The 12,317-nt window shown below is 45.3% G+C and overlaps 1 protein-coding gene across 3 annotated transcripts; it reads left to right on the forward strand.

The window, feature by feature from the left end:
- Window positions 1–969: 969 nt before the first annotated feature.
- On the forward strand, window positions 970–3,693 carry LOC123042226 (serine/arginine repetitive matrix protein 1-like). Of its 3 annotated transcripts, none has more exons than XR_006418732.1 (3): window positions 970–1,802; window positions 3,081–3,225; window positions 3,523–3,693. XR_006418732.1 is itself a non-coding variant. In XM_044464725.1 (3 exons), the coding sequence occupies exons 1-3, from the start codon at window positions 1,187–1,189 to the stop codon at window positions 3,582–3,584; spliced, it is 429 nt and encodes a 142-aa protein (XP_044320660.1). In that variant the 5' UTR covers window positions 970–1,186; the 3' UTR covers window positions 3,585–3,693. The 3 variants fall into 3 exon arrangements, 1 of the variants encoding a protein (XP_044320660.1); XR_006418733.1 differs by having other exon boundaries at window positions 970–1,749; XM_044464725.1 differs by having other exon boundaries at window positions 970–1,408.
- The last annotated feature ends 8,624 nt before the right edge of the window (window positions 3,694–12,317 follow it).

Raw genomic sequence — 12,317 nt, forward strand, 5'->3', positions numbered from 1 at the left:
AAACTGATAAAAATTGCCATTGGAGTCGTTCTGGAGTCAGTTTACTTACCGTACCACATACCTATTCCTTTTCGAAGTCTGGAACATTCTGGAAAGTGTCTCTTATGTATTCCTCAGGGGTTACGGTTTCAATAATATTAGTTTCAACATTGATAGGGTTACCTGAAATATAATGTTTAATTCTTTGACCGTTCACCACCCTCGGACTTGTGCTTTCGAAGTTGTTGATTTTTATGGCACCAGAACGATAGACCTCCTCGATAACGTAGGGACCTTCCCATTTAGAGAGAAGTTTTCCTGCAAAAAATCTTAAATGAGAGTTGAATAATAACACATAATCTCCTACGTTAAACTCACGCTTTTGTATCCTTTTGTCATGCCAGCGTTTGACTTTTTCTTTGAATAACTTGGCATTTTCATAGGCTTGGGTTCTCCATTCATCAAGTGAGCTAATATCAAACAACCTCTTCTCACCGGCAAGTTTGAAGTCATAGCTGAGCTCTTTAATAGCCCAATATGCTTTATGTTCAAGTTCAAGAGGTAAATGACACGTTTTCCATAAACCATCTTATAAAGAGACATACCCATCACTACTGGAATCAGGGATTTTGCCGTCTGCCAGTTCTTTGCCGTCTGCTTGCGGACGACAAAGAAGATCTTTGCCATCAGCTATCAAACAACAGACGGCAAAGAACTGGCAGACGACAAAGAAAATCTTTGCCATCTATCATTTCTTTGCCGTCTGCTGGCAGATGGCAAAGAATCTTTGCCATCTGCCAGCGGACGGCAAAGAGGTGCCAGCGGATGCCAGTACACTGCAACAGTCCACCCTCCTCTTTGCCGTCTGCTGGCAGACGGCAAAGATTCTTTGCAATCTGCTGGCAGACGGCAAAGAGGGGGCTACCTTTTTTTGCGGGTAAAAAAAATCATTGCCCCCACCTACTCTATCTCTATCCCCTCTCTCTCCGCCCCTGCCCCACAGCCGAGCGCCGCCCGACCCCGCCTCCATCGACCCCGCGCCGCTGCGCCACCTCGCCTCCGCCCGCCGGTGCGTGCCGCCACCTCACCGGACCCAGGAGGCCCGCCGCCTCACGCTGCCGCCTGCGCCGCCACCTCCCCACAAGCTCGCCGCCCCACCGCGGAAGCCTTGTCGCCGGTCGCCCCGACCTCGAGATCCGCCGCCGCCATGGGAGCCGAGCACCGAGCTCCTCTGCGCCCCGCCCGCGTCCCCGCGTCGCCCCCACCTCCCCACAAGCTCGCCGCCCCGCCGCGGAAGCCTCGTCGCCGGTCGCCCCGACCTCGAGATCCGCCGCCGCCATGGGAGCCGAGCATCGAGCTCCTCTGCGCCCCGCCCGCGTCCCCGTGTCGCCGCCGCCGCCCCACGCTGCCTCGCGGCCGTTGCGCCGCTGTATGTTGTGCTCAAGACCGGGCTTTCTTCTATTCCCCTTTCCAAGTCTTCCTCTCATCTTATCCATTGGAGGCCGCAGCCGTCATGTCGCTGCTGCTGCTGGTGGCGTGATTGCCATCGCTGTGAGATTGCTGCTGTTCTTGGCGCCGCTTCTCGTCGTGGCCGCTGCCGTGTGGAGGCTGCTCCCGCTCCCCTGCTCCTTGCGTCGTCGTGGCCGCCGCCGCTGCCGGTGGAGCACGGGCTGCTGCTGGCCATCGGCCCACCCCCGCTCTGTTGCTTCTCCAACTCCTTGTGTCACTCTTGGTTCGATCTTTAGCGCTGGAGCAACATAGTTCCTGTAGGTGGGTTAGCATCTTGGCTGGATTGTTTGATGTGGCCTGTTTTGCTTGTTCAGGTATGCCAACAGCTTGACGAACATGTCTATATGCGTGTAAGCAATTAAACCTGGGGAGAGGAGTTAGTTTGCAAGTTATAATTCTGTTTTATCTTACACGTGAGGATTAGAAATGCTCTTGTACACTGGTTTTCCCTTGCTGTACATCACTGAACTTGGTTCAGTTAAAAACTGCAGTGCCTGACAGTTCTTGACAGCAAGCTTCTATCTAAAAAATGAGTTAGCTATGCTTAGAATTTAGAGTTGGCCCCTTTACATAAGTTTTAGATAAAGTTCCAAGGTTTCCGTAGAGTACTTATTTGCTTCGTTTGGATGTACGGTTTGAGAGCAGCCATCATTTTAGTTTTCTGTCCCGAAATTTATGTTCCTGGGGTGCAGAATTTGTTGTATGGCAGTTTAGGCCATGCTAAAGGTTTAATTAAATTAAAGTCACAACACAAAAATTGTAGAGGATATTCTGCAGATGCTTAAACATATATTATTTGTTAGATTTCATGTTATACACTAAATCCTATGAAATTATTAAGATGACTGTACTATGTTGGACAGAATTTTACGTTTGACTTGGTGATTGTAACTAGACTTATACTCTAAGATTTTGTCACATTTTGTCATCGTTGATGATATGAGGACTTATAATGTGATAACGTACGTATGAGCTGGGGTCTTGTGCGTAGGAGCACCACTAAATTATATATTCTTATGTGTTGAGACCATGCTTTGCTGTGACTGGGATATATGCTTGATGACAAGTGTGGGTACTTCGAGTTCGGAACCGTTTGCCTCACAATTTGTGCTCCGCGGTTGAGGCAAGTTCATGACGGGATAATGACTTGCACAATCTCTACATTCCATTTTTTATTTATGATATCTTCCATGTCAATGATGTTTATTATGATGGCGATGACGATGACCATGATATGTTGATTCAAGTACTATGCTTGCATTTGCATACTTGCACTCATGATGATAGTGAATGAAGGCGTGCACTACCTTGGTGGGCACATTGAGACCTTCATTGTTGGGTTGCGACCTACTTTGGAAGCAACCTCCACATATTGGAGTGAGTGGATGTCGACGGGCGTCCACTCAAGCTATACCGGTATACGAAATGAAATGAGCTGAGCATGTAGGCATGTAGGGCACCATTATATGTGTTGAACACTAATGAGTGTATGGTGTTAACCGAGTCTTGGTATATTGATATGAGTACTGTTTATTATTCCTTTATGAACTTGCTGAGTCTTTGTACTCATCCTTGTTGCTTATATGTTTTAGGTAAATCCTGAGGACGACATGCATGGGAGTCTTGGGAGTAGCATCCTCCTTGCCGCACGAGCCTCCTCCTTGCTGCATGGGCCTCCTCCTTGCCGGAGTGATGCCCCTCACCGGAGCAGCGCCGACCAAGCCCATCGGCCACCAGGTGCGTCCTTGGATTAGTTTCCCACAAGCAGCATGTTGTTCCTACTCCTCTACCTACTACAGCAGCACAATGTTCTTCTGTATTGCAATAGAGTAGGAGTATTTGCTAGAGTAGCTAGGACGTACAACTATGGTTAATTGCTTTATTTACATATGCACGGATCTGTCATAACTTTACACTAATTTAAGATTGTCTTGATCTGAAGTGCTGGCTCCTACAGCATTGCATTTCACCAAGTGAAATGCTACATTTCTACTCCTAACTCATTCTCTCTTTCTTGGTGTTTTTGTTATGCAGGTTGGAAGAAAAGAAGAAGATCCAGAGAAGATCTTAGTGATAAGATAGTTTTGACTTGGTGAAACTTGCTACCTATGGATGAAACTGTGTAATATTGATGAAACTATGTATATGCATGTATGGATGAAACTTGCTACTATTTGTAATATGTGTTGGATATATATGTGTTCATGACTATTGGTAATTTGTGTTGGATATATATGTGTTCATGACTGTTGGTAATATGTGTGTGTGTGTGTGTTTGATATTATGTGAAAATGAATTGATATAAGAAAAAACAGAATTAAATTGGGCAATATAGGCTCTTTGCCATCTGCCCTGCAGCTGCGGACGGCAAAGACTTGCTGGGCAGTGACGTCCAACTGACGTCATCAGGCGGACGACAAAGGCCTGATGCTATTTGCCGTCAGCCGCGGACGGCAAACACTGTCATTAGCCACCCAACGGACTAACGACGAATTTATTGCCGTTGGGTTTCTTTGCCGTCCGCCGCTGATGGCAAAGGCCCCTTTGCCGTCCGCCGCTGAGGGCAAAGGCCCCTTTGCCGTCCGCTTAGGAAAGCAGACGGCAAAGAAGCTCTTTACTGATCCTTTCTTTGTCGGTGCATTTTGCCGTTCGCGGCAGACGGCAAAGTCCTTTGCCGTCCGCCGTCCGTGCCTTTGCCGTCTGTCTTGGCGGATGGCAAATTAGCTGATTCATGTAGTGCATAGGATTTTTTTATGCAGTTCTATAGGCGCATAATGCATCATCTAGTTTTTTGGACCAATTCTTTCTAGATCTATTCAAAGTCTTTTGCAAAATTAATTTGAGCTCTCTATTGCTCAACTCTACTTGACCACTAGACTGCGGATGATAAGGAGATGTGATTTTATGATTAACGTCATACTTAGCAAGCATCTTACGAAAAACACCATGAATAAAATGTGAACCACCATCAGTCATAAGATATCTAGGGATTCCAAACCTCGGAAAAATAACTTCTTTAAGCATTTTTATAGAAGTGTTATAATAAGCACTACTAGTTGGAATAGCTTCTACCCACTTAGTAACGTAATCAACAGCAACTAAAATATGTGTATAACCATTAGAGGCAGGAAAAGGTCCCATATAATCAAAGCCCCAAACATCAAATGGTTCAATAACAAGAGAATAATTCATAGGCATTTCTTGACGTCTACTAATGTTACCTATTCTTTGGCATTCATCACAAGATAAAACAAACTTACGAGCATCTTTGAAGAGAGTAGGCCAATAAAAACCAGATTGTAGTACCTTGTGTGCAGTTCTATCTCCAGCGTGGTGTCCTCCATAGGATTCAGAGTGACACTTGCGTAGAATCTGTTCCTGTTCATGCTCAGGCACAGAACGTCTAATAACACCATATACTCCTTTATAAAGGCGTGGGTCATTCCAAAAGTAATGTCTTAAATCATAAAAGAACTTTTTTTTGCTAGTATGTGAAACTAGGCGGTATAAATTTAGCAACAATGTAATTAGCATAATCAGCATACCAAGGAGCAGTACGAGAAGCATTAATGACCGCTAATTGTTCATCAGGAAAGCTATCATCAATAGGCAGTGGGTCATCAAGAACATTCTCTAACCTAGACAAGTTGCCTGCAACGGGGTTCTCAGCTCCCTTCCTATCAATAATATGTAAATCAAATTCTTGGAGCAAGAGAACCCATCTAATGAGCCTAGGCTTAGCATCTTTCTTTTCCATAAAATATTTAATAGCAGCATGATCAGTGTGAATAGTAACTTTGGAATCAACAATATAAGGTCTAAACTTATCACATGCAAACACAACTACTAAGAATTCTTTTTCAGTAGTAGCATAATTTCTCTGGGCAGTATCAAGAGTCTTACTAGCATACTGGATAACATTCAATTTCTTATCAACTCTTTGCCCTAGAACAGCACCTACAGCATAATCACTAGCATCGCACATAATTTCAAAAGGTAAATTCCAATCAGGTGGCTGAACAATAGGTGCAGTGATCAAAGCTTTCTTAAGTATTTCAAATGCTTCTACACAATCTTCATCAAAGACAAAAGGAATATCTTTTTGCAATAAATTAGTCAGAGGCCTAGAGATTTTAGAAAAGTCCTTAATAAACCTCCTATAAAAACCGGCGCGACCAAGGAAACTTATTATACCTTTTATGTCCTTGGGACATGGCATCTTTTCAATAGCATCAACTTTGGCTATGTCAACTTCAATACCTCTCTTGGAGATCTTGTGCCCCAAGACAATGCCTTCATTAACCATAAAGTGACACTTTTCCCAATTCAGGACGAGACTAGTGTCTTCGCATCTCTGCGAAACTCGATCAAGGTTCATCAAACAATCATCAAAAGAGGATCCATAAACGGAGAAATCATCCATGAATACCTCACAAATATTTTCACAAAAATCAGAGAATATAGCCATCATGCATCTTTGAAAGGTAACAGGTGCATTACATAAACCAAAAGGCATACGTCTATAAGCAAAAGTACCAAAAGGGCAAGTAAAAGTAGTTTTAGATTGATCCTTCGCTGACACAGGTATCTGAGAGAAACCAGAATAACCATCTAGAAAGCAGAAATGTGTGTGTTTGGATAGTCTTTCTAGCATTTGATCAATAAAAGGTAAAGGGTAATGATCTTTCTTAGTAGCTTTATTTAACTTACGGAAATCAATTACCATCCTATAACCTATAATAATTCTTTGCGAGATCAATTCATCTTTATCATTAGGAACAACGGTAATACCTCCCTTTTTAGGAACACAATGGACAGGGCTTACCCATTCACTATCAGCAACGGGATAAATTATACCTGCCTCAAGGAGCTTTAGTATCTCCTTTCTTACCACTTCTTTCATCTTGGGATCTAGTCGTCGTTGAGGATCTCTAACTGGTTTGGTATCTTTCTCCACTGTAATTTTGTGTTGGCATAATGTGGGACTAATGCCCTTAAGATCATCCAGAGTATATCCAATAGCTGCTCGGTGCTTCTTCAGAGTTTTTAATAATCTTTCTTCTTCTTCCTCTGAAAGGTTAGCACTAATAATAATAGGATATATTTCTTTTCATCAAGATAAGCATACTTAAGATTATCAGGTAATGGTTTGAGTTCAAACACGGGATCACCCTTGGGTGGAGGGGGATCCCCAAGAATTTCAACGGGAAGGTTATGTTTCAGCATAGGTTCCTGTTTAAGGAACACCTCATCTATTTCCCTTCTTTCCTTCATAAACATATCATTTTCATGGTCTGGCAAATATTGTTCTAACGGATCAGTAGGAGGCACATCAATGGAAGCAAGACCAATAATTTCATCTTTACTAGGTGGTTCCTTATCACGTGGTTGTCTACGAAACTTAGCAAAATTAAACTCATGACACATACCATCTAAGCCAACGGTGACAATATCTTTTTCACAATCAATCTTAGCACAAGCTGTATTCAAGAAGGGTCTACCAAAAATAATGGGACAAAAATCATCTCTAACAATCCCAATAGGTTTAATGGTATCCCTATTTGCAAGCTTAATAGTAACATCAATGTCTTCTAATTCAACGGGTGCAATGTCGTGCATAATTTCTTTATATAGATCATAGGGTATCACACTAGCACTAGCACCCATATCACATAAACCATGATAACAATGATCTCTTATTTTAACAGAAATAACAGGCATGCCTACGACATGTCTATGTATCTTAGTATCTAGTCTAGCAATATTAGCAGATTCATCACGGAAATAAATAACATGCCCATCTAAATCATCATCCAAGAGATCTTTAACCATAGCAATACTAGGTTCAACATTGATTTGCTCAGGGGGTGTATAAGTCCTAGTATTACTCTTGCGAACGTCGAAGTTTTAGGATGATCCTTTATCCTAACAGGAAAAGGAGGTTTCTCAACATAAGTAGTAGGAACAATAGGATCACTATAGGTCATAGTCTTTTCTTCAACTGTAATAGGTGCAACTACTTTCACTTCAACAGGAGGATTATATTTAAACCACTTCTCTTTAGGGAGATCAACGTGAGTAGCAAAAGATTCACACAAAGAAGCTACTATCTCAGAGTCAAGTCCATACTTAGCGCTAAATCCACGAAAAGCATCGGTATCCATAAAAGATTTAACACAATCAAACTTAGGTGTCATACCTGACTCCTTACCATCGTCGGAACCCCAATCTTCAGAGTTGCGTTTAATTCTTTCCAATAAGTCCCATTTGAAATCAATAGTCTTCATCATATAAGAACTAGCACAGGAAGTATCGAGCAGGTTGCGATCATTAAGAGAAAGCCGAGCATAAATTTTTTGAATAATCATTTCCCGGGAGAGCTCATGATTAGGGTATGAATATAACATTGACTTAAGCCTCCCCCAAGCTTGAGCGATGCTTTCTCCTTCGTGAGGCCAGAAATTATGTATGTAATTACGATCACGATGAACAAGATGCATAGGATAGAACTTCTGGTGAAATTCCAACTTCAATCGTTTATAATTCCAAGATCCCGTATCATCACATAGCCTATACCATGTCAATGCATCTCCCTTCAAAGGTAAAGGGAAGACCTTCCTTTTGACAACATCATCGGGAATACCTGCAAGCTTAAATAATCTACAGACTTCACCCACAAAGATAAGGTGCAAATCGGGATGCAATGTTCCATCTCCTACAAATGGATTAGCTAGCAGTTTCTCTATCAAACCTGAAGGAATCTCAACGTAAATATTTTCATAAAGTTCAGTAGGTTGAGGAGCAACTTTGCTCTTCTGGTCGGGGTGAAGATACCCCGAACAAGCCCCTCAAAGGATTAGTTTCCATAGTGATAAGTAACAGAAAATTTCAGCACACTATATAAATGTTTCCTTACCAAGTTCCACTCACCAAAAGCGCTACACTCCCCGGCAACGGCGCCAGAAAAGAGTCTTGATGACCCACAAGTGTAGGGGATCTATCGTAGTCCTTTCGATAAGTAAGAGTGTCTAACCCAACGAGGAGCAGAAGGAAATGATAAGCGGTTTTCGGTAAGGTTTTCTCTGCAAGCACTGAAATTGTAGGTGATAGATACTTTTGTGATAAGATAAATAGTAACGAGTAACAAGCAATGAAAGTAAATGAAGTGCAGCAAGGTGGCCCAATACTTTATGTAGCAAAGGATAAGCCTGGACAATTTCTAATAATGATAAAGGAGCTCCCGAGGACACATGGGAATTATCGTCAAGCTAGTTTTCATCACGTTCATATGATTCACGTTCGGTACTTTCTTAATTTGATATGTGGGTGGACCGTTGCTTGGGTACTGCCCTTACATGGACAAGCATCCCACTTATGATTAACCCCTATTGCAAGTGTCCGCAACTACAAAAGAAGTATTAAGGTAAACCTAACCACAACATTAAATATATGGATCCAAATCAGCCCCTAACGAAGCAACGCATAAACTAGGGTTTAAGCTTCTGTCACTCTAGCAACCCATCATCTACTTATTACTTCCCCATGCCTTCCTCTAGGCCCAAATAATGGTGAAGTGTCATGTAGAAGACGTTCACATAACACCAGTAGAGGAAAAGACAACATACATCTCATCAAAATATCGAACAAATACCAAATTCACATGACTACTAATAGCAAGACTTCACCCATGTCCTTAGGAACAAACGTAACTACTCACAAAGCATATTCATGTTCATAATCAGAGGGATAATAATATGCATTAAGGATCTGAACATATGATCTTCCACCAAGTAAACCAATTAGCATCAACTACAAGGAGTAATCAACACTACTAGCAACCCACAGGTACCAATTTGTGGTTTTGATACAAGATTGGATACAAGAGATGAACTAGGGTTTTGAGAGGAGATGGTGCTGGTGAAGATGTTGATGGAGATTGACCCCCTCCCGATGAGAGGATCGTTGGTGATGACATTGGTGATGATTTCCCCCTCCCGGAGGGAAGTGTCCCCGGCAGAACAGCTCCGCCAGAGCCCTAGATTGGTTCCACCAAGGTTCCGCCTCGTGGCGGCGTAGTTTCGTCCCGTAAACTTGCCCACGATTTTTTCCAAGGTAAAAGCTCTCATATAGAAGAAGATGGATACCGGAGGCCCACCAGGGGGCCCAGGAGACAGGGGGCGACCCAGTAGGGGGGGCACTCTCCTGGCCAAAGTGTGGGCCCCCTGATGTATTTCTTTCGCTCAATAATTCTTATTAATTCCAAAAACATGTTTCGTGGAGTTTCAGGATTTTTGGAGCAATGCAGAATAGGTTTCCAATGTTTCCTCCTTTTCCAGCCAGAATTCCAGCTGCCGGCATTCCCCCTCTTCATGGTAAACCTTGTAAAATAAGAAAGAATAGACATAAGTATTGAGATATAATGTGTAATAACAGCCCATAATGCAATAAATATTGATATAAAAGCATGATGCAAAATGGACGTATCAAACATGTGGGAGCCAACATGGGTATCCAGGTCCCGCTGTTGGTTATTGGCCGGAGAGCTGTCTCGGTCAGGTCTGCATGATTCCCGAACCCGTAGGGTCTACACACTTAAGGTTCGGTGACGCTAGAGTTGTTATGGGAATTAGTATGTGGTTACCAAATGTTGTTTGGAGTCCCGGATAAGATCCCGGACGTCACGAGGAGTTCCGGAATGGTCCGGAGATAAAGATTTATATATGGGAAGTCATTATTCAGTCGCCGGAAGTGTTCGGGGGTTTATCGATATTGTACCGGGACCAACGAAAGGTTCCGGGGGTCCACCGGGAGGGTCCACCTGCCTCGGAGGGCCCTATGGACTGAATATGGAGGGGAACCAACCCCTAGGTGGGCTGGGCGCCAAACCCCCCTAGGGCCCATGCGCCTAGGGTTGGGGGGGGGGAACCCTAAAGGGGGCGCCCCCTTGGCTTGGGGGGCAAGCCTCCCCCCTTGGCCGCTGCCCCCCTCTAGATCCATCTGGAGGGGGCCGACCCCCCTCTTCCTTTCCCCTATAAATAGAGGGGAGGTGGGAGGGCTGCCACACCCTTCCCCCGGCGCAGCCCTCTCCCTCCCCAACACCTCCTCCTCCATAGTAGTGCTTGGCGAAGCCCTGCCGGAGAACTGCAAGCTTCACCACCACGCTGTCGTGCTGGCGGAGCTCTCCCTCAACTTCTCCTCTCCCCTTGCTGGATCAAGAAGAAGGAGACGTCCCCGGGCTGTACGTGTGTTTAACGCGGAAGCGCCGTCCGTCCGGCGTTAGATCGGATCTTCTACGATTTGAATCGCTGCGAGTACGACTCCCTCATCCGCGTTCTAGTAACGCTTCCGCTTAGCGATCTTCAAAGGTATGAAGATGTACATCCTCTCTCTCTCTCTCTTGTTGCTAGAATCTCCTAGATTGATCTTGGTTATACGTAGAAAATTTTGAATTATTGCTACGTTCCCCAACAATGTGGTGATTAGCCGTCAGACCATGGCGATGCCAGGGAGCATGGAAGAACGGGGGAGAGGAGGTGGACGGGCTCGGGTGGCAGCACAGAGAGGGAGGAGGTGGATGGGCTAGGGTTGGGGGACACCGTCCGGATTAAATAGGCGGATTTGGCCTCGGCCAACGAGCCGGAGTTGTGCCACACGGCGTTCACACTGCCACGACGGAGAAGGCGTCCGTCGGACTGCCAGGTTTTCGAGCGAGTTTGCGTGAGACCCTATTTGCCAGTCCTACGTGACGAACACGCCCCCATATCTGCCCATATTTGGGCATCATATGAGGGTTACCTGTCAGTGTTAGAAAGGGAGAGATGGATTTGGTGGAATAGTTATTGTTATTGCTTGAGCCTCGTGGGCATATATATAGGAGTACATTGTCATCTCAGAGTACAAGTCAAGGTAGAATAAATCCTACGCTATCCTACGTTTCCTAAATAACCCTTATACTCAACATCCCTCCGCAGTCACAATGGTAGCGACGCAGACGGTGACACCGGAGAAGAATCCGAAGGTAAGCCGACGGACACCCCACACAGTCATAACGGTCGATGCATCGCGGAAGTCGTGGCTGGAGTGAAAACTGACGAGGTTGCTCAAGCAAGGCGGTAGCCCTTTGTGTCGTTATCGAGGTAGCCGAGAGCGCAGGGTGGTGTAGTTGTGGTCGATGTTGCCGTGTGAAGAATGTTGTGGCCGATGTCGAGTCGGGGTGGCCAATGTCGAGGAAGTCGCCATGGAGCCGCGGGCGCAAGGAGGCGCTGAGTTAGTCATGGGAACAGTAGTGTCGAAGTAGTGGTGCACCGGGGAGAAGATGTTGTTGATGACGCGTCGCGCCAGGGTTGCCAAGCCCGGGGACACATCATAGATGAAGGCACACACCGGTGTTGCCAACACCGGGCATGCATAGACGAACGAAGACGAAGTTGACGAAGCATCACACCAGGCTTGCCAGGCCCGGGGACACGTCGTGGACGAAAGCACGCTTCGATGTTGCCAGCACCGGGCATGCGTAGACTGGGACCTGCACGAGCTGTACGCCATATCGAAGAAGTCAGAGAGGCTACAGAGAAGGACTTGATGACGGTTGCGGCGCTAATCGGCGCGGGGCGGATGTCGCCGGCGGTTGTTGGAGTAGATGAAGTGGTCAGGGTAGATGATGCGACGCTGGTGACAGGCTGGTGTGGACGAAGACGAAGGAGGTGAACGTGCGGAGACGGCTACAGGGGTAGCGGCGGCGGCGGCTAGGTTAGGAGCGTGGCGGCGGTGCTCGAAGAAGGTGAAGAACCCGATAGCGTGACGAAGACCGGCGCAGACAGTGGTGTTCC

Source organism: Triticum aestivum, chromosome 2B, assembly GCF_018294505.1.
Source record: "Triticum aestivum cultivar Chinese Spring chromosome 2B, IWGSC CS RefSeq v2.1, whole genome shotgun sequence".
Taxonomy (NCBI): Eukaryota; Viridiplantae; Streptophyta; class Magnoliopsida; order Poales; family Poaceae; genus Triticum; species Triticum aestivum.